Genomic DNA, 27,432 nt, shown 5'->3' on the forward strand with positions numbered 1-27,432 from the left:
TTAATATCTAAAATAAAAATCTTGAGTCTTCATAACCAAGACAGTTGCTAAGTGATTAATGAAACAGACTGAAAACTTGGGTGTGTCAAATTTGAATCCAGTTTGTTCCACAGAAACACTTTCATCAAACCAATACTTGTCAAACCTCATAGAGTAGAAGTAAATAAAATAAGAAGGATTACTTAGTGCTGCTCAGGTTGAGGGAATATCATTCTATATAACAGTATATTGAGAAATATTTAAAAAATATTAAGAAATCTATTGACTAATTCTATTCATTTCATTAAGTTAGTTTTATTAATAAATGGATTTTTCTAAAATCTATACGTGAGGAATCTGTTTAAAAAAAAAAATCTGATCCATTATTTAGCTGGAAAATGTATTATTCTCATTTCTAGTAGTGTGTTGTAAAAAACCTGACTCTTGAGAAATTTGCCAATTCCAGACTCTGACTCCCCATCTAGATTAAAAAAACAGAATTAAAGTTATAAAAAAAAAATATTAATGAATAAAAATTGGTTCTGATTCCTGCAAAAATTGACAACTCTTTCAATTCTTACAAAAATTACTGATTCCTAATTTTAATGTTCCAAAAAAAAAAAACCAACTGCAACTTCTGCAACTCAAACTCACCATTTCAAATAATTGTTAGTTCTTCAGGCAGAATTTTGTAACTTCTGTTGTTCAGTTTCTGGTTTTTGAGAAAGAATAAGCACTATTAATCAAGAATCACTTATAATTTTATTGAAGTGAATATTGTTTTTGAGTATAAAAATTTTATTATTTGTTTAAGTTTACCTTTTACACACAAGCACACATTTTAGGGGTTTTTTTTGTTTGTTTTTTTTTAAGTCCATCTCGCTTTGCCTTTTTTATTATTAATCTCAAAATAACATTTTTATTCTTTGTTTTGCTTTTTAGTTTTATATTGAACACTAAAATAGCCTTTACAGTTTTTTTTTGTTGTTTTTTTTGTTTTTTTTTGTTTTTACACATTTTATTCCTCTTAACTGTGTCATTAATAACATTTATTTTAATTGTCTTTTGTTAAGTATTAGATTGTTTTATGTAAGTATAAAACAATATCTGAATATTAAATTAAAATTGTTAAATGTAATTCTTATGGTTACATGTAATTTCAGAATTAGTATCAAATATTTGTAATTAGCAGTTATTAATTTTTGAGTTAGCTTTTTTATTAGCTGAAAAATTGCTTTGAACTGAAGATTTGATTGAACTAGAAATTAGTATTTTTCTGTTTATTTTTAATGAAAAATATTGTTTTATTATTAAATTGAATAAAATTTTAAAGAAGTAAAACCTAATTTCCAATGTTGCATGTAAGCAAAAGCTGCACAAATGATGAATTGTTTGATAACTTTATTAATGTAGACTAGCTCTCTCTATTTAATATTTTTCTTTTTTTACTTTCACATTTGTTTTGCTCTACACTCCCAATTTCTGTTCTATCTTTTAATCAATTTCTTGTAAAAAAAATCTTTGCATATTTGGAAAGGGTAATCTCCAAAAATACCGTTAGGGCTTACAACATGGCTGCCAGAAGAGTCACGTGATCCGGTAGGTGTATCAGAATTTTAGGCGGAATTTTTGACACCCCCAACAAAAAACTGCGAATAAAATATATAAAACTCGTAATTTCTGTTTTTAAAGTGGGTTGTCAATTTTCTTTATGAAATATACTTCCAAAATAAACTATTACAGTCGTTTAAAACATAATAGAAGTATTATTTTTTATTTTTTAAAAACAATGTTTACAAAATGTCTACGCACGTTCGTAGACATTTTGTAAACTTCTATTATGTTTTATGTGATGTATTTTGTAATACTTCTATTATGTTTTAAACGACTGTAATAGTTTATTTTGGAAGTATATTTCATAAAGAAAATTGACAACCCACTTTAAAAACAGAAATTACGAGTTTTATATATTTTATTCGCAGTTTTTTGTTGGGGGTGTCAAAAATTCCGCCTAAAATTCTGATACACCTACCGGATCACGTGACTCTTCTGGCAGCCATGTTGTAAGCCCTAACGGTATTTTTGGAGATTACCTTGGAAAGATAATTTGATGAATCTTATTTAAAAGGGTTTTTCAATAAAATCGGCATTTTTATGAAATCTTTTTGTTGTTTGTATTATTTGGGTTCATCGGACTACTGTTCTCATCTTGAGTGTGATTGTCACAACGTTACGGTCGATGTAATCTCCAATCTTCTTCAGGTATATTGTCAAACTCGGGAATGTTTTTGTCGAACTCAGGAATTTGGATAGAATTTCGAGCAGAACTCTTTATTTACTTAACAGGGGTAGTGTGCTCTTGTTCCATCAGCCATGACTGGATAGAGGTCCTAAATAAAGGATTCCGTTCCAAATTCCATCCAAATTCCTGAGTTCGACAGAAACCTTACAGAGTTTGACAAAATACACCTGAAGAAGGTTGGAGGTTACATTGACCGAAATGTTGTGAAAATCACACTCAAGATGAGAACAGTAGTCCAATGAATCACAATAATACGAATAACCAATCTTCATTTCAGAAATTCAGAAACGTCTTTTTGTTGAGTTTGTTTTTTTGTTGTGTGTTGTTTATTTTTAACAAAATAGACATATACATAAAATAGCCGTTTCATATAAATTGGACTTTTGTTATTCTGTGGAGTATGAGAAGGGTCGAAAGAATAATACTATCTCTTGTGGTTCCATAAGGGTCCAGAAGAAAGACACAACTCTGTAATTAACGGAAACAAAATATATTCAATAGAAAAGCAAACACAACAAATGGAAAGTGTTTATATGTCAGTCCAACTGTCAAGTACGCATAACTTGTGTTGCTAATGCCAAGAGACATATTTTCCCAATCTTTATAAGTGGGAGAGTTCATTATTATCTGTAGGGTGGATACACAACAACACTATCTATATAAATAAAACAGTAGATGAATGTATGTATGTATGTGTGTGTAAATATTTAACCGATAAACTCTAAAACTACTGGTCACATAACACTGAAATTAACAGGAAATAGTAATCATACACCAAGGATGGTTTGTAATGAGTAAAATCTTTGTTTGGATGGATGAATAACGCATACAGAAATATGTGGGCAAGCTGAAATGCAAAATATTCATTTTTTTACTTGCCGACATATTTTTACTTTCTGCACATGCCCAGATTCATCCATAGCTTGAAGTGATTTAATTTGAAATCTTTCTTATCTATGTGTCGATAGCTCAAACAGTAGGGAACATATCTGGAACACTAAATGTTTTGGTTTCAATTCTAGCTGATGGCACCCAAGTCATTCTCTTTTAAACAATCTTTTGAAATCAGTACTATATATTTTGTACAATATGATAGAGAATTGTCTCTAATAATAAATATGAAATCTGCATGAATTAAAATATATTTAAGTGTATTTTACAACTGCCACCCCACTAATAGTAAATTTAAAAAAAAAAATAATAATAATAGTTGCCGGACATAAGTGGTTACACAATTTAATTGATGTAGACATGAAACAATAGTTTTTTTGTTTTTATTCTTGCTAATAAACGCTGTTTTCAACTCCCTTGTCTATCTAGGTTTCTGTAAAATGCCTTCAGTTTACATGCTATCATATCTTAAGGATCAATGCTTTAATTTCATTTTTAGAGTTAAATTTTATAATGACATTCTGCATGGTGTTGAGACTTTTTTTTTTTGAATGATTGAAGTTTTGGAGTTTCTGCTTTCACCATTTTGCGTGCTTTTTTTTATTTGTTTTTCTTATTAGGGGTCTATTTAAAAGAAATTCATTGTGCATTTAAAATCAAAAATATTATTCATCAACTTATAAATCTCTTTGTCTGTCTCTTCCTCTCTCTCTCTCTCTCTCTAATATATACATACATATATATATATATATATGTATAATTATTTTTTTACTATAATAATTAAATACCTACAGACACTAGTGTTTCATCCTTTCGGGAATTTTCAGTGCAGGGTGTCACGATTAACACCAGTCGACAGATTCAAACTCGGCAACACGAGCCATCTCTATTCTGCTACCATTAACCGCGTGAAATAATGTTGAATTCAAACATTTTAACTTTAAATGCTCTTTATGTCAGGCACAGGCAGACAGTGATCTAATCGTTATATGATGATCTATATATATATATATATATATATATATATATATATATATATATAAATTTATTTAAATAAAAGAGGAAATTATTTTCAAGATCTTTCAATCAGCTTCTTGTTAACATTTGTTGGTAAATCCAATGTATAATAAATGATAGATTGCGAAATTAAATTGCCGAATAGGGGAATAAACGTGATGAGATTTTGGTTGAAAGAATAATTTTCCGCCTCTTTTATTGAAAACTTTACAAATTTTGTACTTCGAAACATTAGTTTTAGAAACCAAATTCAAATTTACACAATGCTTACATTGAGGACCCATTTCTAATATATATATATATATATATATATATATATTAAAAAAATAAATAAAATAATATATTTCTTTGTTTTGTTTACTCAACCCTATCTTTCAATCTTTTTTATTAATTTTGAAGAAAATATTTTCATTTCTGAAAAGATTTTTTTAAAATTGAAAAAGAGTATTTTTTATCTTCTTGCAGTTTATCATGTTTACAATATTAGCATGTAGAAATGTAGAGAGTGAGTGAAGATTTACTTGAATTTCTAGAAATTTGTTTCATTTAAAGCTACTGCATTTTTTATTCAATACATAGTTGAATACTAATAAAAAGTTTCATGCATAAAATTTATGTTGATACAAGAAATACACACATTCAAAATTGTCTTATTTAATTAATAAAGAAATGTTATAAGTGATCTTTTCACAAGCTGGAAGGGTAGATAAAATAACTTTTTTTAAAAAATCATTTTAGCAAAAGATTAATTTTTTTTTTTTTTTTTGCAAATTTGCATTGGATGTGTTAGTTTTTTTTTTGTTTTTTTTTACATGTGTGTATGTTTCTTTTTAAGGGGACACAGAAAGATGATAGAATGGTAATTAAATTAGTTGAAAACAAGAATTATCTTTTACTAGCTGTATCAACCATCCAATGCTCTTCTTTTTGCATAATCTCTTAATTTCTTTTAGAAAGATAATTCGTCATTTAAAAAAAAAAAATTAGTGTTGCAATAAAGAAATTTTTTTTTTTTTTTTCCTGTTTTTTGTAAATCAAATTTTTATAAAGTTTAATTAAATTACTTATTTGGTCATTACAGTAATTGAACAACTGTTTACAACAATTTTAAGTTATATTTAGGACTGAATTTCCATTTGTTGTCTAAATGTTTGTTCTATAATAGATAAGATGTTTTAGAAAGAATTTGAACTTTCTGGAACTTTATTGATATAATGAAAGAAAGTAGAAACAAATATATTTTTTTCTGAAGAAAATACCCCCCCCCCTTTTTTTTACTTATAAAAAAAAAATTTATGTTCAAATTAAATTTACAAAAGCAAGTCAAGGCATAATCTAACTACATATACTGTTTTTAATTTTCACAGCAATTTCTATAAAGGCATAAAGTTTTATTACTTTTATTTTTGTTCAAATTCACAAAATTAGCTCTTTTTATTTTACTCTATTTTCATTATGTAAAATTTATATTTTAGTTTGCAAAGAAATCACTGATGTTCATTTTAATCTGTCTCAATGTAATAAAATTTTAATCTTATTTTTAGATTTTTACAGCATTCTTTTATGTATCTCTTATTTACAGGTATACATTTATGTGTGTTTATGAGAATAGCTGCTCCATCAAAACTGACATATATTACAGTACATACTATTTATAGATAGACATATGCACAGAGATGTATATATTATTATACGTGATTATTAAATAGAAAATGAAAATATTCACTGTTAAAAGTTCTTTAATCCTAATAATTTAAAAAAAAATTTAATGACATTTACTGTCTGATGTTTCATATGTCCCTACTTGGTGTACATAAATGCAAAAAATATAAATATTTAAATATTTGTAGGAGTTGCTCAGTTTCTAATGCAACTTACTAGTAAATCGATCACTCATTTTAGAACACTCAACATTTTTAGTACAAATTTCACAAATTTAGCCTTTTTTTTTTTTTTTTCAAGCAGTTGTTTGGCCTATTTCTTCTTTTTGAATTTGGCTTGAAATTTGCCCTTTTCTGATTATTTTGTATAAATACTAGCAGAATTACCTGTCGTTGACTGGGTTAAAAATGAGTCTTCAAATAATGATCTCTGATTTATGAAAGGTTATGAAAAGGAAGTGTGGGTGTAAAGAGATAGCTTCAAACTTTTGGAGTATCAAAGCCAAAGCAACCCCCTCAAACAAACATGTAACAAACGTAATAGATGCACTGAAACTAAAGCTTCTTTCAGAACTGCCAAGCAACCACTGTAAAAGAGTAATAAAAAATGCAAGAGCGCTATATGCTCAGTCCGTTAAATCCAAAGTAGCTGAGCAGCGGCTTGGTTCCCACCAGTTTTGGCAAATAGCAAACAGGATCCTGAACAGAAGCGTGCGTTCTATCCCAACCATCATCAGTGGATCTGAGGTCATCTTGTCAGCATTAGACAAGGCCAGACTATTTGCCAATAACTTCGCAGCTAATTCTACCCTATGCAACAAAGGCCATCAACTCCCTGTATTTCCCCCTATAACAGACAACACGCTATGCAACATACAAATATCTGTGCGTGAGGTCACCAAACTAATCAAGAACCTTGATTCCAGTAAAGCAACTGGCCCTGACGGCATTCCAATTATAGTGTTGAAAAAGCTTCAACCAGAACTTGACCCCATACTTACAAAACTGTTTAAGCGTTGCTTTAAGGAGAAGTGCTTTCCAACACCCTGGAAAACCTCATCAGTATGCCCTGTATTTAAGAATTCAGGTGATGTCATCTCCCTCTCAGTACAGACCAATAAGTCTTCTGTGCGTCATGAGTAAATTGCTGGAATCCATATTAAATAGAGAAGTAGTCAACCACCTCAGCAGAAATAACCTTCTTAGTGACATGCAATATGGTTTCCGTTCTGCTAGATCTACAGCAGATGTGCTAATGGTTATATCTCAAAGGATTAGTGAATCTCTCGACAAAGGCTTCCTTTCTAGGGCAATTGCTCTTGACATATCAACGGCCTTCGATAAGGTATGGCATAAAGGCCTACTTCACAAGATTTCGAGCTATGGTATAACTGGAAATGTTTTTTTCAATTATTAAATCATTTCTCTCTGATAGGCTCATAAGAGTAGTGGTCGATGGGCAGAAATCAAAGGCATACAGTATTGATGCTGGAGTCCATCCTGGGTCTAACTCTCTTCTGCATCAATGATCTCCCAAAAAACATACTTAAATCATTCGTTGACATCTATGCTGATGACACGACCATCTATGGCAACACATCAAAGGCCGTAAATGACAAAGTTCTCTCTGATTCTCTCTCCTCTGATCTTGAGCACATGGTACAGTGGGGAAAGAGGTGGCTGGTTACTTTAAATGCATCTAAAACCAAGCTCTTATCTCTACATTATCAACGCTCTGATCCCCATCTGGTATCAATTGAAATGGATGGCTCTCGTCTATGGGAAGCCCCGTGTTTTGATAAGCTTCTGGAATTGACCTTTACTCCTGATCTGAAATGGAACACGTACATCAATTCTGTTGCCAAGTTCACTGGAAAAACGGTAGGATCCTTCTACCGCTCCAGAAGATATCTCACTGCTGATGCAATCTCTATCTATATAAAAGCCAAGTACGTCCAAGTATGGAGTACTGCTGCCATATCTGGGCAGGAGCTGCTAAAAACAGACTATCCTGCCTTGACAGAGTACAAAATAGGCTTTGTGGCTTAGTGGGGGATGCCCTTTTCTCTTCCCTGCAACTTCTCTCCCACAGAAGGGACGTTGTGAGCCGGTCTTTGTTTTATCGTTACTTCCATGGCAAGTGCTCGTCTGAGCTCCAATCCCTGGTCCCCTCTCGCGAATCTTTCACGAAAAACACCTGTCTAGCTGAAACCACCGTCAATAATTTTCTCCACTCTTTATCTGTGCCTAAATCAAAACATAGATACCATGAACAAAGCTTCTTTCTTAGAACTGCACGCCTATGGAACTCTGTTCCGTTTGCCTGTTTCCCACCTGACTACAACCTGGATGTCTTCAAGTCCAACATAAACAAATTCTTGATGAACCGCCCCCTTAAGTAAGACACTTTATCAAATCTCAACACTAACGTACTGTACATGCAATAACCCTTATCCCAGAGTGGCTTCCGGGCCTTGATAAGTGGTGACCACCTTGTAAAAAAAAAAAAAAAAAAAAAACATGAGGAGGTGGTAGCAGGAATCTTTATTGACACAAACATATGAACACTAATTAGGGTTTTCCATTATAAGTGATCTCCATGGGGTACCACTTCTATTAGTGTGAGTGAGTGATGTAACCCATAAAAACCTCCCCCCTTCCCATGGTAGGTTTATTATGGAAAGCACAGTAGCTCTACATTAAATGGTGTGAGCGTGCATAGTGATACCCTTGGGTATATAAGTGATAGTGATACCCCTGGTGGGGGTGAGTGGTGTAACCCATCAAAATCTCCCCAACCCCACATGTGGGTTGTCCTGCTATATTTGGTCACTCTGTGAATGTAAATCAAACAGTGTGAGCATACAGAGTTTCCAGTTATAAGTTCTTGAGGCTCCACCCCTGTTAAGTGGTGTAACCTGTTAAAGCTTTTTTCTCAACATGGTTATCCTACCAAATTTGGTAGCTCTTCATGAAATGGTGTGAGAGTGCATAGGGTTCCCTCCCTGGGACCCTGTTGGTGAGGGTTATTTTATCATAACCATTTTTGCTCTTTGATATGTTTTCTATCATTGTATGTGGTCAGTTTAGTATAATAGTAAACCATATAGAAGTCTATTCATGTACAGACACATACATAGACTTGGAACTTCATTATATAGATTTATCGTTATCTTAAAGTTTTGTCATTCAACATTTACAAAGGTTTTGCCTAGACAATTTTTTTTTCTCAAATTGACCTTGTGATTTACAAATTAAGCCCCCCCCCCCCGCTTAAGTTTTAACGTTCATTTTTTTTATGTTTTCTTTTTTACTTCGCTTATAACAAACAAACCTGGTCATTGACCTCATTTGCTGAATAGCTATTGCTTACGTCGTCGTTGTCGTCGTAACGCTCTACGACTTCCGTGCGGGCACCTGTCAATTTGGTTCTTACTTAAATAAATTCAAACATCTTTCAGTAACTCATTCTGGCTGGCCGAACAGTCCATGTTTTTCACATTTTTTTTTTTCAAACTTCGTCTCAGGGCTTCGCCCCCCCCCCCCGTTTTTTTTATTTTATTTAAGAGCACACGCGCCTCCAAACACCCAGGTAACGCTGGGTACCCCTGCTAGTCTATATATATAAAAGCGAAAATGTATGTTTGTGTGTCTGCTAAAAACTTTCGACAGACACAACGAAAATTTACAAACTCGGTATCATATATATCGAAATTCGACAGGGAGGGGTCAACAAAAATGGTCTTCTCGTGACGACGAGCGGTTCTACGCATGCACCAGATGACGGCATGACCTGATTTACTTTAAATAGTTGAAAAACTGAACAAATTTCATGTACGTCGCGTTAGGTCAGTTGATTAGCGCGTTGGTTCATTATCTAAGCGTTTTGAGTTCGAATCGTGGTGTGAGATGTCTTCTTTTTTTTTTTTTTTTTTTTTTTTTTGATTTTTTTTTTTTAAATTTAAATATTGAACCAGTGTTATTTAAGCCGAAAAATGGTGAGGGTTATTAACGTTATTGTAACGTTCATTTTTCTATTTTCATCGTTCCTTTGCCTTACGTTAGTTTTTTTTGTGTTTTTTCCCGCATAAGTTTTAACGTTGTTTTCTTTTTTTTACTTCGCTTATAACAAACAAACCTGGTCATTGACGTCGTCGTCGTAACGCTCAACAACTTCCGGTTGCACACCTGTCAATTTCGTTCTTACTTAAATAAATTCAAACATCTTTCACTAACTCATTCTGGCTGGCCGATTTTATTTTCAAAGTTCGCCTCAGGGCTTCCGGTTCGATCCTATGCCCCCCCCCCCGGGTTCTTTCTTTATTTAACACCACACACAAAAAGCGAAAATGTATGTATGTGTGTTCGCTTTTTCTGTATGTCTACAAAAGGCTTTTTTCAGAGAAGCGGTCAGTCAGTTCACAACTTCTTAAAACTTTTTATATCACATATAAATCATAATATCTCTGAGTTAACAACGGAGCTCGCCTGTCTATTTAATTTGCTCGACTTCAGAAAGATAAATATTCCACATTTGTCGCTCGCCGCATGTGGATTAGGCTTTTTCCTATAATAAAAGCGACACTAATTCTCGATCGCCGGAAATGTCCGAAAGCAATCAGCTTTGATCAATGTGGAAATATTATTTCCTTATATCAGAAGACAATTGCTATTCAATTTCGACACGTGGAGCTGTTTCCCCCCTACCCCCAACGTCTTGGGAAAATAAAAATAAAAAAGCATTCCCTCACTAAATGAAATGCTACCCCGCAGTCAAAAGTTGACCTCATTAAGTCATTAAAACGTGCACCTGCTAATTTAAGTAATTAAATAAATTCAAACGTGTTTCCGTTTGCATCTCGCGGTGGCTCAATGGTTAACGTCATACTTTTTTTTTTTCACACTTTAATTTACAACTTTGCCTCAAGGGTTGGGGTTCGATCCTCATACTTACCTACCAAAACATTTTTTTTTATTTTACCCGTCCCGGAGTTTTGATTTACCCAAAACCACACACACCTCCAAACACCTGGGCAACGCCGGGTACCCCTCGCTAGTATATATATAAAAGGCAAAACGCGCACAAGAGTTTTTGTATGTCCAACAAAGGCTTTTTTCGCAGGAATTCCTGGCGGGGGGGGGTACTATCATTTAGAGGTACCCCCTAGATAATAATATCTAGGATTTGCGAATGCACGTCGCGTCTAGATTTATTTACGTTGAATTTTAGACGATTCTTGCTATTTTGGCGCCTCGTGTTGATTCAGCTTTTTCATATAAAAGCGAAACTGATCTGAAGCAAAGGTGCGGTTCCCAGCACAAAAGCTGGGAACGTCTAGAAAGCAATGGCCGTTTGATCAATGTGGGGGAAACTCCTTATATCAGACAATTGCTATTCATAAGGACACTCTCCTCTTTATGGGCAGCTGGTTTCCCCTTTGGCGAAACAAAAAGTTGGGAAACAAAACTAGAAAAACTGTCTCGCAGTAAATGTTCACTGTGGGACTTCTATGATGTGATCATTAAAATCGCGCACCTGTCAATTTAACTTTTTAATCATTAAAATTAAACTCTGTTTTGTTACTCTCCCTTTGTGGGCGAGTGGGTAAGTTTTCAGGGTTTTTTTCACTTTCTTTTCCACCTTCGCCTCAACGTTCCGGGTTCGATCCTACCTACTTACCAAAACGTTTTTTTACCCAAACACCCGGCAAAGCTGGGTACCCCCACTAGTTACTAAAGAGCATTAATAAATCTCATTTACAATAAAAAAGACTTAAGGTTTAGCAATTGAAATCATGTTTTTGTTGTAAACTGTAACAAAAAATCTTTTTTTAGTGGCAAATTACGAATAGAGCAAAGTCTTATGAATTCTAATTTTCATCTGATTTTTTGGATGAGTTAGGGTTTATTTATATTTCTTTGGAACTATTCTCATCAATGGAGCATTGATATTTATATTTCCACTAAGTTTTCAATAATTTCTTTTAATCTTATTACGATGAGTTTTCCACTTTTTAGTAGAATTCTTTTTTGTTTTATTTTTAATCCAATTTCCTTGATTTAAAAAAATTAGAAGCAGAATTCCAGTTAATTTGCTAGAGCTTATTGAGTTTTTAGCTTTTTGATCAAAATCCATTTTTTTCTAAATAAGAATAAGCTAATTTTTATCTATATACCTAGCAACTCACTTCCTCAGTTTTTGTTGTCATTTGGTTGGATTTTATTTTCCTTTCATCCCATCTCTTGCATTATTTTTCTTTTCCTGTTTTCTCTCTTCTTTCTCTGTCCATTTTATTTTACTTTCCTTTTTGCTCGTATGACGGTTCTCTCTGAAAATTGAAAATGTAAATTGTGACATGATTACTAAAACTTCAAACAATTCGTGATGGGCTACCCAGATTGATATATTTCATTAATTAAACATTTTTCAAATTATTTTAAATATGTTTTTACTGCTTATCACTCAAGTTGTTTTTACTTGTTTTGTTTTTTTAACTGACCTCCCTCCCACATGCACATATGGGGCTTATGATTTTCAGGTTGGAAAATTCATCTCAATTTCAGCTTTGTTTCTCATTGGCTACTCACATTCTCCATTTACATTAGGTGATATTTTCTCCATATTTAAATATGATTTGCTATTCATTGTTCAGGTACATAATGGTTTTTTTTTTCATCTTTGTCCATAATTCCCCATACACTAAAAAACAAATTAAAAAAAAATATATGTATGATATATATCCACGAAAAAATGAAAAGATCATATCCAAAAAATCACCTAAATTGATCAAGCAGTTTTATTTTTATATAAAGAAAATCATTTTTAAGTAATTAATGGGAATTTGTAGGCATCACAACAAAAATCTTGTATGAATTATTGGTGAATTATCCTCCATGTGGTTCTTGAGATATTTTGGAAAATTGTAGGCGAGATAGTCACTTGTTGGATACTCATAAAATTTTATCTTTGGAATGATGTTTTCGTTTTGTCATGGATAAATACATCATACAGATTTGCATTTTTATATATATCTTATTTAAAATATATTTTATTTTTTATAGGGAGGGAGAATTTGGACTTTTTTTTTAAATGATCTTTTTTTTTTCATTAAATTAATGAACAATAATGTGCACAGGATGTTATCCATAAATGTTGGTGAAATGATTTTTGTGATTAATGTGTTGTTTATATTTCTACTTCAGTTTAATACATGTCCAATCCAATCAACAGGCGTTTTTTTTCTATGTACCTCTACAATCCTTGAATCTTGGTTTTAAAGAAAAAAAAAAAAGAATAATTGAATTTCGTTTTATTTACAGACTGTAGACTAATAGAAGATGAATTCTTGTCTCTGCGTAAGTAAATGCCATAACATCACCCCCTTATGCCATGGGGTCGTCCAGTTCTTAGCTTGTTACTGGTCGACTTAGTTACCGTTAGCTATCCTGGCTTGTCATAGCGTTCATCTACGCTCATCATCTCAAAAGGATTGACCCCACTACTACTTGCTCGCTGCTCCTCCTCCTCCTCCTCCTCCTCCTCCTATAGATAGAACTTTGTGTGTTTCAAACGTAGTCATTTTTTTTCATGCTCTTGTCTACAAGTTACAAAAATACATATGCACATTTTAATTTAAATGATGGACATTAGCTACTTTTTTTTTTCTCAATAATATTTATTGCAGATTTTAAGATCTAATTTTGCTTGGATGATTTAAATACAATGATCTAGAAGTAATGCAACCTCAGATCCTGAAAATCATACAATAGTGTTTATATGGATATCAATAAATGCCTTTTCAAAGCTAGAGAATGTGTTTTGATTTCTGGATTTGTATATTCAGAGACTTTAAAGAAATGGTGAATACCTATTTAAAAAAAAAAAAAAAAAAAACATTAACGCAATCCTTTGAATCCATGCAGTATCCCACTTCTGACACCATGTAATATTGTCTTCTGGTAATAATGGTAACTACCACAAGTCCCTTTGTAATTTTATTGTCAAATGACTTTCTACTTTGTTTTTAAACCAGTCTTTAGCCAAAAAAAATCCTTTGTCATTTAAAAATTTTGTATTGCTAAAAGACACTGTTTACGTTTGTCAATTTTTCAACTTTGATAGATGGAAAGAAGAAGAAAAGCCGAGAATTACAACAAATACAAATATGGCATCACTTTCCTACATCTATCTCCTTCTGTCTTCATTATTGTTTATCTTCGTTTCAACTAACCTTCACTGATGTATATATTTCAAATTTCAAATACGTAATAGTACTTGCATACTCTCCCTGCCATTTTTCACAATCACAAAAAGCTACAAATGTTTTACTGTAAATTTGATTGCTACAAATCTCAAGATTAGAAGTTCATTGAGCTATAAAGTCAGTTCTGTGAGGAAGTTCTCGACATTCATTAACTCATTTCTGGAGAATCCTCACAATTCATTGACCAGTTACCATCAGCAACAAGGAATTGTGGCAAAGTATAGCTAATGATGGAGGAAGAAATCCTACAAAGAGGTTAAAAATGGATTAGCCACATTTCTTGCAGATCTGCCCTCTTTTGGAAGCCACAAGAAGAAAAAAACACAACACAACTAATGTTGTGATCTGGAGGCAGATGTGAAGAGGATCGGCTTTATATCAAGATGGTTTGAAAAGATTGATCAAGTTTGGGATCCTTGGAGAACCTTGATTCATGTGACCTATGCTCCAAATTGAATGACAGGACTTAATAGTATAATATAATACACTAAGGCATTTCATGTTTGTACATTATTACAAAAAAAAAAAAAAAATGTGACATTGTCTGATTAACCAAGATTGTGATTGCTTATCAATCTGATGTCGCTAAAATAAAAAAAATTCCAACTTAATGTATTTTAAAATAAATTGTTCCAAAATTAGATTGTCATTCCATTGACTAAAACCATACAATTTTAAATAAATACATTTCAAAAAGTGGCAATCGCTTTATAGATTTCAAGATTATTTAGTTAATTATTTTACAATAAGAGAATGTTTGTTTTAAACAGAATGAAATTACTTCAATTTTAAATACATAAAAAATTATTTGTTTTGTAAACAAAACAATGATGACAATTATTTTTACAGAAGAAAGAGTAATTTTTTCCTTAATAGTATTCACACTGAGACATTATTTCAAAATGAGTTATTAACAGTAAATTATACAGATTGTGTACCATAGAATTTTCGTAGCATTCTTCATATTGAATAATATTTATTTAGACCAATTAAGTGCCATCTTAAACATCTGTATTTCTTTTGGTGTTCGTTGACCTTTTCTAAATGACACTATTTAGAGAATGAAAAATATATTTTCTGATTGCTTTGTTATCTGAAAAAATATTTGTCGGCTAAATATTTTTTAAATAAAGAAAATAACTCTTAATTTTCTTAAAAAAAAAAATTAAGTTTCCTTTTTTATCATGAAAATACTTGTCAAACAAATATATTTTTAAATAAATGACTTGTGTTACTTTTTAAGTTTACAACAACAGAATTGTATTTATGATGTTCTACTATTCGATTTTGAACAGTTCATTTCGAAATGGTTGTAATCTTAATTTTGGCGGCAGATTTGGTGATCAGGCAATCTCCTTTTCTAAAAATGTATATAGGACAAACATACAGATGTATTATTAAACAGATAAAAATAATACTTGATTCTCATTAAAATGTTAATTTTCAATTCTACAACTTTTATGAGTCCACCTTCCTGAGACACCTACACTTTTTTAATTAGTTTTAATTGAACTGCAAAACATTGATTTGGAAATAACTAGAGAATACTCATGTCTGTTGGAAAAGAGCATATCTTGTCTACCTTTATTGTTGACAATGCTTTTTCTCTTTATTTTTGTAGTAATTTTATGCTAGTTGAATTTGTAGATCCCTTTTTTCTATATTTTTCCAACCTTTTGTCATAGTTTTCTTTTTTCTTTTTTTTTTTTTTATACCTGTGTGTTTGCTTTAGCTTAGAAGTTCTCCATTCTTTCAATTTTATTTTTTGGTTGGTTTGAAAAATATCCTGGGAATGATTTTCATTCAAAACCTTGTAGTAATTGCTTTGTTTGTTTTTTTTGTTTGTTTGTTTTTATTTTTTCGTTTTTATTGGTTCATATTGGAAGCATTTTTTATTTTCATCACCATGAGTGATGGAATCCAGCGGTGACAGTCATTTTAGCACGTCTTTATTTTTTTTTTGCTTTCTTTACTAATAAATTAAAAAATAATTTTTTTCTTTAGAAACTTAAAATCAGATGTTAAGTTGTTTTATTACATTAGTCTATATATTTTCTTTGTGAAATCCTAAGAAAACAATGTTTACAATTCAGTAATATTTATAAATGCATTGACATATATGCACCACATTACATCAATATTAAAAGTTAAATCTGACACTATTGTTTTCATTATTGATAGCACATAGCACACATATATAATATACTTTTTGTTTTCTTGGGAAAAGAAACACATTTGTGAAACCTGTAAATGTGATAGTATTTTATTGTATTATTTTCAAGATAAGCATTGAAAAACTTTTTCCATTTATTGATAACATTTTGGCATTCTTTCTTTCCAGACATATTCAATGAAAAAAATGTTGATTACTTTATAACTTTTTTTATTATTTATTTATTTTGTAAATTTTCTTCTAATTTTTTGCTGTGTATATTTCATTTGCTGTGTAGGTTTCATCCATCATGTTTCTGCATATAAAACAAAGATGCTTATGTATCAGTTCACATCTTTTGTCATATTTAAAACCAATCATAGCAGCAATTTTAAACAATTTATTAAAGCAATATCTTCAATTCATAGAGAATTTTACAAAATAAGGGACATAAATCTGTTTATCATTAACAAAGAATTTTGTTCCTTTATTAAGAATTTATCTCCTGCAACAAAACATTTTTTAGAGCTAATTGCCTAAAAACTTAGAATGACCTGAAAATGGAAGATTATTCTACATTAAATTTCAAAGAGAGTCGATAGATTGATTTTTTTTTTTTTTTAGATATGACCCCCTCCCCTCACCAAACTTTCACGAAAAACACTCATCTAGCTGAAATCACTGTCAATACTTTCCCTCACTCTTTATCTGTGCCTAACCAAAACTTAGATTCCATGAATAGAGTTTCTTTCTTAGAACTGCACGGCTGTGGAACTCTCTTCCATTTGCCTGTTTTCCAGCTGACTTCGATTTGGTTGTCTTCAAGTCCAACATATTTCCACTACTAACGATTACTACGGTATTATCCCATTTGTTAGGTACTACTGTACACTCAATAACCTTTATCCTCGAGTGACCTCCAGGCCTTGATAAGTGGTGACTCCTATGTAAAAAAAAAAAAAAAAAAAAAAATGTAATTTTAAGCAAAAAGAACAAAATAATGTCATGTAGAAAATAGTAATACATCCAAAAGTTACGGAAATTTATCAAGTAGAACAACTAGTATTGTGCTTTTAGTTTAAAAAAAAATCTATCGCTATGGTCTAAAATAGTATGTCAGCCATTAAAGTGGCGAAAAGGGAGGTAAGTATGTCCCCTGTATTTCCATCTTCAAGGGAAAAACTGCAATCATCTAGAGAAAATGCAATTTCTCCAGTTTTCTGTAAAAATCACTTTTAACTATAAATAATTTTCTACTCAATGAATTTTTGTAATTTTTAGATATATTACTATTTTCGACATGACACTTAAGTACTGATTGTTTTTGTTTAAAATAACATATTTTAAAAAATCGATCTGTCAACCCTATCTTAAAAAGCACCGATTTTTTTTTTTTTTCCACTAACAAATTTGAAATATTTTTAGCGCTAAACACATTGAATCAATGCACATTAAGAATACAAGTTCTTTATAAATAAGTCTATCAATGATTGACCCTCTTTTCTATCAAGGGACAATGGATACCTTAAGAAAAATTGCTTTTATGATGAGTTCATATTGAAGCAAGGGTTGCACAATCACCAAGTGCATTTCTTCTGCCTGAGCATTCAATGGCAAGAAGAAGTCTTAGACAATCGGAAGCAAAAATGGAATATGCAGAGATAAACAGGTTTTTCTTTTTTTCTAGACTATGAAAGTTTAAGTGTCTTGTCAATTTTATTTGTACAATTTTATGAAATTTTGTCAGTTAACTTAACACAAATTATAAGTAAAACTTTTGTTTTCAATTGAGATTAGTATTCATGACAACTCATGTATAATAATATGTATCTGTATATATAAGAAAGTCTTCCTTGTGTGCATGTCTGTCAGTAGTAGTAAATCTGAGTGGAGACTTATTTTCAGGAAAAACGTCTTGCAAAACTAATATTAACACCTCGCTCAACAATTCCTGGGCCTGACTAATAAACAACTTTTAGGCAAAATTCGACTTTATTCATCAACGTAGTCACCTTCTACAATGATACAGATTTCAACACTTCAACAATTTGATGTCTTTTTTTGTTTTTGTTTTTTGTAGAATAATTTATCTTTGGTCTCAAAATATGCCTTAGTTTCAAATATCACTTGAGGAGATTCACTTGAACTTAGGGTTAGTTGTAGGTTTAAGGAAAGGGTTTTATTGGGAAGAGATTATTACTTGAATCTAGGATTAGTGAGAGAGTATTTTTTTTTTTTTTTAATTATCTTTTTGCTAATTTTATATTATGACCCCCCCCCTCAGCCCACAAAAAAAAATAAATAAATAAAAAATCATAATTTATCTCCTGCAGCAAAAACAGGTTTTGAAGTTAATTGCTTAAAAAGCTAGAATGACATGAAAATGGAACATTATTTTACATTAAATTTTAAAGATAGAAATTGGAGGGGGTTTGTGAGCCTTCCTGGTTTGGAAATTTGGAGTGGGGATAGTTGGCAATTTTATCTTGATTTTAGCTTTTTTTTATTTTTAACCATTGGCCACTCACATTCCTAGGGAGATGTGGAGTTCAGACCCTCCACCATGTCTGTGACTCTCCAGGTTGGGAAATTTAACTTGATTTCAGCTTTTCTTTTTCACTGATCATTTGTGTCTGTATGATCATGTTTAAAATCAGCATACCATATCTTAACGGTTGTTTTCAAAGGAGCAGAGTCCAAAATTAACAATTTGCTTCAACAATATTTTATCTCCATCAAAAAATGCTTTATTGACACACAATTCATGTTCCAATTGTTTTGAAAATTTGCTTCACTTTATATTACACTAGCAGGGCTACCCGGCGTTGCTCGGGACCGTATAAACAATGAAAAAACAAAAGCAGATATTGAACATATGTTTTATTCTTAGGGGAGAGGAATCTTTCATCTCAAGTTTTAGCGTTACAAATAAACATTTGTCTTTTATATATATAGATAATGACAGGTTTTTTGGGGCCCCCCTCGAAGATAACTGATCAGTTGATCAACTTCTAGTGGTCCGTTTGACGTGAAATTTCGATATTTGTCATCCGGGTGATGGGGCTTCGATATGATACCAAATTTGTCAAGTTTGGTTCCGTCTTTCAAAAGTTTTAGCGTTACAAACAAACATACATACACACAGACGTTTGGCTTTTATATATATAGATGTAATTTGTAAACTAATCTGATTGGGTTCAAATTTTGACACATTTAAAGGTTAGTACTTTATAAAAGTTAATTTTTTTTTATTTATTTATTAGTGATGCCATCTATATTTGGCTAGAGACTTATTGAATGATGTGTTAAAATTTGGTGTGTTTTGTCATTTTTTAAATGAAGATTGATAATTTAAATTATTTGTATTATTCAGACTACTGTTCTCATCTTGGATGCTATTCTCATAATATCTTGACCGATTGTGTTTTGGATCCTTGTAAGGGCCCATGGCACAGTGTTAAGTGATAAGCAGTTCTAAGTGACAGTCTTCTAGAGATTGGTGGTTCAATTCAAACGGGCAATAGTAAGAATAAAATTTAGTCATGATTGCTAAAACAAGATCAAGCTAGCTTTGTGAATTAAATAAAGGACTGTTCAAAATTCTGTATAGATGCTTTGAGTTTGACATAAAGGTTTCCAAGTTTAACAAGATACACCATAAGAAGGTTAGAGCTTACTTTGGCTGAAATATGACAATCACATCCAAAGTGAGAATAGTAGTCAAAATAATCCAAATTATACTAAAGTTGTTGGTTTAATTAATAACCTTTATCAGGTTAATTGTAAAGTAAATAAAGAGAGCATACCTTTTCTTTCTTAAATAACTTCATATCGTGGAAGGTATATCTGGACGATGACAAAGAAAACAAATTAATTTACAACGTAACATTTTCTCAGCACACAAGAGACGGACAGAATGACACGTCTGTTTATTTACATGTTTACACAAAGAAGCTATACACCCCCCCCCCCAAAAAAAAGGAAGAACGTGTTGCATTACGTGTTTTTTATACAAAAATCAATCAAAGGGATCTAACTCAGCATGCCTTCTTTAAAGTTTACGGCATCAATTAACAAAGGGAGGCAACTTCAACCACTTAAAAATAACTCTTCAGTATTCAAAAATCCACAAACATTGATATTTTAATACCACTCCTCAGTGGAAATCGGATTTTAAGTCAGTTTTCAAACACAGTTCAGTTTCATAAGTTGTCTGCTCACAAGTACTTTTGTTTTAATTTTCCAAGCATTGTCTACTTCTCTATAACTTCTTGGAACATTTATATGGATTTACACATTTAACAAAAACTATTCCTTCTCAAGCACTGAGATATATCAGATAAATACCAGGAATGTGTGATTTAATTCAGATTTTCATTTTTAAGATAAGAAAATGTGTCATGGTGGTTTTCATGCACAGCGTGTCAAATGTGATCATAATTTGTACACCAATTTTTCAACCTGCTGCAAACCCCTTTTGTTAGAACATCAGTTATCAGAGTACTTAAACGTCACTTCTGGAACCAGTGGATTATGAGAGTTGTTGGCCTTCTTTGTCTTTTCTCCAACTTTGGTTCGCTTTAGTTTTCGATTCCTTTTGGATCAGGGGTGTCATCTCTTTCGTCCTGGTCAAAGCAGTCACCAGTGGGTTGACGATCTAGTTCGTGACATTTTCCTGATAAACCTTCCTCAAAATTTTGTGGAAGCTTTTTCGCATCCTCATTCCCTTCTCCATTCATCTGAAGGAGATTTCTGCCAATCAATTCGTTCTTTGTCTACACATTCTCTTTCGGCTTTCTTTTTAATATGCTTACCAAAGTTTTCGACCCGTCATAGATATTGACTTCTCTATCTTGGATGGAGATAATAAATCAGTGAAAACTTGTTTTTCCTGTGCAATTTTCATTTTAGTTTTCACATTTCGAAAATCACTTTCACAAACATCGTTATGTACATTTCCAAGACATTGAGTGTTTCGGTTTTCCCCAGTTTTTGGAAATGAGGAATGACAATGTTTTCCATCCAAATATGGTCCAAAAAAGTTGATATCCTCTTTTGTGTTATTGCATGAGCAAATAATTGTTGCAATAGCTGCTTCCTTTATTTTATTGCAGTTCAAATAGTACATGTTCCCAACTTTCAAACCTGTAGCTATTTTCTGTTGGTCCAAAATTTTACGACCTGTCTCAGTAAATATGTAGCTTTTCCCAGATTTAGTAGCTCTTGACCCACTTAATAAGTTGTAACATAATTTGGGAACATATTGAATCTCATACAGCTTGCACCTTTGTGTATTTCCTTTTTGTACACTTACATGTAATTCTATTGTTCCTACTCCTAATGCTTTGACTGAGAATCTATCACCAAGGGGTTTTTTTTTTCTGGCACATCCAATTTTTGGAAATTAATAAATTTCGTCATATCATAACACATGTAAAACAATCCATGATCCATTTATTTTTAGACAACGCATTATACAACAGAAAATACAGAGATTTATATATGTGAATTTTGTTAGTGAAGCTATCAAGTATTTTTGTAGCAGGCAAAAACTGACTTTACTTATGTCCTCCGTGGTTTTTTTATCATATCATAGCTTTTCAAGTGTTTCAAATCAAGCTTCAAAATTTAGTCCAATTTAGTCAGCGTTTGAGACTATCTTTCTGCTATTATCGTTGCTACAAAATTAAGGGACATGATCTTTTATCTCGGTTTACATTTGCATTACCAATTACCTAGAGCATTCTCTTCTACTAGGAAGAGTTATGCTTTATGCTAAGTGGCAAGTATTTATTTTCTTACTTGAGGGCTCTACACAAGCAATTTCTGTGTTTATTTTTCGAGTGACAGGTTGTACTGGATAGTGTTTTGTACTGATATTTGTGACATTTGGTACCGCAACTCTCATTTTCCAACCATTTTCTGAATGGTGAAAGAATAGTGTGGATTCATACCTTTCCCTAAAACTGTGACAGATTACTATAAATTACTATAATGGCAGATGTTCACTGAACCTCTGTCCTAGAAAAAAGATTTGATTCATTTAAATGTAGAAATCACTCTATGCATCTATAGCTTGCATTAACCAATGGTAGTGAAGAAATATCTGTATGATAACTAAAACGCAATGGTATGAGAAATGGTAAGTAGTGAGAGAAATTTGATGACATAAATAATTGAGAGCACCTATTATGACATCACAGTGTATTATATCCTCTGATCTTGTAAAAATTGGATGTTTTTGAAAGTGGATATTTTGTCTATTGATTTAGTTACAGTTGCTTAAATCATTGATATTTTTGAACTTGTCTAACCTTTTAATTTTCATTTTTGTTTTTTAATCTATTGTACAATGAATCCATGTTGAATCACTGCTTGTCTAGTATTTTTAAGTTGAAGAGAATCCAGAAGGATCAGAAATCGTCATATGATAAGCTGAATTAAATGAAGTAACGTTAATAAACATGGAATTTGAATTTTTTTTGTGATGTTTACATTCCTGATATTATAAAACAAATTTTCCTATGCTAAATCTAGTAATTGTTGTTTATAAGATTTCTTTTTATCTCATATTGTCTCTGAAAGTGAATATGTGTCTACCATTTGAATAAATGTTTTAATTTTTTTATTTCTTTTCATGTTAGTTACTAAACTTGTTTCTTGAATGAGTTTACCTATAAACTCTGGAGGGGGGGGGACGCACATGCATACAACATGGCTAAAACCTGAACTGACAAAGCAACAAACCCATATAAAATGTTTGTATTATTTTTTCCTTTTATTTTCAGGTCATAACACTAACTCGTTGGCCCCGCCTGTATCAGGTTCCAGCCACAGCCAAGGAGGCAGCCCTACAAAGGTGAACAGTGCTAGAGGTTCACCTACTAACCAATCCAAACATATGCGGCCTCGGGCAAAGTCTGTGGAATCTGACATGGGTCGACAAGTGGTAGGCTATATTGTTAGTTAATTTCCACTTAATACACATTGCAGTCGTGTCATACATTTTTACCAACGAAGCTTCTGTGCCTGCATATATCTCTGAACATTATTTGAAAAATTCAACTTCGATGTATTAAATGTTCTGTTAAAAAGGATGGGTTTTTGTCCAGAATTCCCTCGATATGAAAAATTAATAATAAAGAAAAATCTATATGATGTACATAGCTGTGATGAAACAAAAATTTTGTCTTCCGAAAAATCACATAAATTTATAGGCATTACAACAAACTAATGAGAATTTATAGGCATTACAACAAACTAATAGGAATATTAATGTGCTATTGTACTATCTTTTAGCGCTTAATTCAGTTTACTATTTCAGACTAATATACTAATGATAAACTGAAAGTTAATCAGTCATACTTTCAGAATTATCTATGGTTATGTAATTAATATGTAGAACTCAAAAATTGTGTATAATTAGTGTTGGAATGGGTAGAAATTTATCAGTAAAGCACTCTTAAGAGTTCAATTTTTAAGTTGAGAAACCCTTTCCAAAGAATCATTTAACACCACAGGATTAATAATCAAGTTGGTACATATCAGAGTATGAATAAAAAAAACTTAAAATTTAAACAGTAGAAAATACCAAAAAAAAAGTTGAGCTGTAAAAATCTGGACTAAATTCTTATTTTTGGATGAATTCTTGTCCTTCAAATGCCTTTGAATGAATGAAAAAAAAGCAACTAACATGATTTTAATAATCCATTTGATACTGTTGAATGAAATCAATATTTTAGTGGGATTTAACCCATTCTTGAAATGTATTTTTTCATTAAAAAAAAAATTCATTTTGTGTAAAAATTCCAATTTTACTTTAAAGAATCACTTAAAGTTTTTTTTATTTTTATTTTTAAATCTACACAATTATGTGTGGAAACTGTCAGTAGCGTGCTTTAAGAACAATGTAGTAGTGTTTTTTTTTTTTTTTTTTTTTTTTTTTGAAAGATTGATAGTTTTGAAGAAAAAAAAAAAATGGCTAAAATGTGGATTTTGAGGGGTTGTTTATTTTATTCTTTAGCCTTATAATTAAACAAGAATTACATCCTACAAGGTTTTATCGTGGAAGGTATTCAAAGTGTAGTTGAATTCACTATTATCATTTCATTATGATGAATACAAACCTTTTCAATCTGTATGTAGTTTTACATCAGGTGAAACTCCCAATATTATCCTTATAAGGAAAAATTAGACATTTTTAAATTTCTAAAATTCTCCACTAAATTCTACATATGAAATGATGTATGGCATAAAATTTAAAGAAAAAAAGTTTTACCAAATTTTTTTTCTTTAAACTTTTGGTTTGATTTAGAAAAACTTTAAAAATGCTTGTCAGGAGTAGGAATTTTACATGAAAATGGATTGCCCACTAAATTCTATGTGAGAAATGATGTATGGCATCATGCCTTTGCAAAAAAAAAAAAAAAAAAAGATTTGACTCAGTTTCTCAGTTAAATATGCTTTTATTTTATTTTGTTTTATGGCGGTTATTATTTTGGCACCACTGAGCAGTGGTGCTAAAGCAAACTGTATGAATGGCACCATGTGTAAAAGGATAATTTTCTGCTGAGCCTGTAGATTGCTTCAGCACCTACGATGTGTATTAAATCAGAATCACTTCTGAGTGTTGCTCTCATAAAAAAAAAAAAAATAGTTCCTTATGAATTTCCGACTGTTGTTGAGACATATTACAGAAAAGATGTTTTCCTGCTCCATGTCATCATTGGCATTTTTCACTTTATACAATGAAATTTCATTAGCCAAAAAAACTCTAATGTAAATTTTTTGTAAAGATTGTAACTTTTTTTACTTATAACTTTTTGGGCAATTTTTATCAAACTAATTAATTTCATAATATTTCAATATCATTTGTCATTTTTTGCTATGTATTATTGAATTGGAATAAATACATGAAGGCCATTGCCAAAGCTGCTGCAAAGAAGGTTGGCTCCCTCTACTGTGCTAGAAAATTACACCTATATCTTTACAAAGCAACAATTCACTCATGCATGGAGTATTGTTGCCACATCTGAATGGTGCATCTACCACTAGTCTTCCACTCCTAGACGTAGTCCAAAAAAAAGTTTAAAATCTAATAGGTTCCACACTATTAGCCAACTCCAACTTCTGTCCCATTGTTGCAATGTTGCATCCCTGTGTCTGTTTTACAAGTATTTTAATGAAATTTGCTCTGATAAACTCATAGCACTTGTGTCCCCTCAACATACATACTCCTGACTAACCTAACAAGCAGCAAAATCCCATCCCTTTCCTGTTGAGGTCCCTAAATGTCAGAAAGCCTACTGCTCTAATAGTTTTTCCTTGGAATGCTAGATTTTGAGAAAAAAAAATACCTTCCCTGTTTCTTTGTTACCTAACTGTACTAACCTGCAGAAGTTTAAATGTAATGTGAACAGACTTCTCGCTGCCCAATGCCCCAACTCCCCACAGTCTCTTTTGTTAGACCCATTCCCAAAGAGCCCGTTATGTTCCAAGTTGCAATATATCTTGTTCATGTGGAAAAGGAGTTTAAAAAAGAAATAATAATAATAATAATACAAATATAATTTATGACACTATCAAAAAGTATACATATATGTTTTGAAATTATCATGGGGTCATAAGCACACACACACTTTTGTCTATCTCTGATTCAAAAAGACGAAAAGTCAAAAAGAGGATCAAGCCTTTATGTGCTTTAAACTTAACATGCAACATAACATTAGTTACTTTTATTTTCTCTACTGCTCTCCCTTGACCCAGGACTGTACCCTAATAAACAAAGTCTCTGACAGCATAGATACAGCACTTTCCCTCGACACTAGCACCCAAGTACATGTATTTGATGACTTCAATGTCCACTACAGAAACTTGCTTGGATTTTCTACTTACACAGATGCAGCTGGTAGCACAACACATAACTTCTCTATATCTCATTCCCTATCACAGATGGTTACGTTTCCAACCCGTTTCCCTGACCAGCAAGAACAACACGCATCACTTCTAGATCTGTTTCTGCCCACAGATAATTGTGTTGCGAATGCCTACAGCCCACTTGGGAACGCTGATCATGCAGTAATAATGGTTGAAATTGCCCTAAACTCTAGAGGCAAAACAAGAGCCATGAGTGATCTCATCAGAGACGCCCCATGGCGAAATATCTTTTCACTTCCTGCTGAACAGTGCGCAAATGAGACCACTGAACGATTCAAAATGGCAATTGAAGCATGTTCTCACACAGAAATTTTATAGCAAACCCCACTCTCCCCAATGATTTACTATTACTTGTGCAGCTGCCATTGCGCAAAGGCAGCAAGCGTACTGCAGATTTAACTGACATAAGTCCAGTTCAAACAGACAGAAGTATATAGAAGCCAGAAGTAACTGTAAGAAAAAAATAGAGACAGCTAAGAGAGAATTTACTGAAACCACCAAAAAACGCATCAAAGCACAGAAATTAGGAACCCATGACTTCTGAAAAATTTACAACAGTGTAGTAAATAATGGACAATCAACAATTCTCCCACTATCCAACAATCATGAGGTTGTTTGCTCAGCAACCGAGAAGACTAACATGCTTGTCAGTTGGTTTGCCTCCAACTCCACACTGGACCCTGCTAACCACCCCCTTCCAGACTTTCCTTTGTGGAGACGCTACACTAGACAATCTGAAAATCACCCCTTCTCAGGTGCATGCTATCATAAAAAATCTTGACATTTCAAAAGCATGTGGACCTGATCTCATCCTGACTGTGCTATTAAAAATGCTCCGCTGAAGTAGCTCCAGTTCTCTCCAAACTTTACAACAAATGCCTTAATGAGTCTTGCTTTCCTGCCTGCTGGTACCAGTTTTCAAGAATTCTGGCAAAAGAACTGACCCAGTAAATTATCGCCCCATTAGCTCCCTCCCACTTTTCGCCAAAATATTTGCTAGTCCATCACCTTATAGATGCTAAACTTCTGACCAACCAACAATACGGATTTAGGCAAGCCCATTCCACAGCAGACATCCTAACTGTAATCTCTGAACGTATATACCATTCACTGGACAAAGCAGGAGAGGGTAGAGCGGTAGCTCTAGATATATCTAAGGCTTTTGACAAGGTATGGCATGAAGGTCTTCTCAGGAAAATCAGATCATACAGTATCACTGGAAGAATACTT

The 27,432-nt window shown here is 32.2% G+C and overlaps 1 protein-coding gene across 13 annotated transcripts in view; it reads left to right on the forward strand.

Moving 5' to 3' along the window:
- LOC145295484 (serine/threonine-protein kinase B-raf-like) overlaps positions 1 to 27,432 on the forward strand; it is a 235,035-nt gene that overhangs the window by 180,136 nt on the left and 27,467 nt on the right. For 4 of the 13 annotated variants that reach the window (XM_080141469.1, XM_080141475.1, XM_080141474.1 and 1 more), the window contains 2 exons: positions 13,171 to 13,206; positions 23,055 to 23,227. In XM_080141469.1, coding sequence (XP_079997595.1) covers positions 13,171 to 13,206; positions 23,055 to 23,227 — 209 coding nt within the window. The remainder of the gene's footprint in view (positions 1 to 13,170; positions 13,207 to 23,054; positions 23,228 to 27,432) is intronic. The other 9 variants (XM_080141476.1, XM_080141470.1, XM_080141479.1 and 6 more) reach the window with 3 other exon arrangements.

The sequence above is a fragment of the Euprymna scolopes genome, chromosome 2 (genome assembly GCF_053919585.1).
Source record: "Euprymna scolopes isolate OS-2025 chromosome 2, ASM5391958v1, whole genome shotgun sequence".
NCBI classification, from domain to species: Eukaryota; Metazoa; Mollusca; class Cephalopoda; order Sepiida; family Sepiolidae; genus Euprymna; species Euprymna scolopes.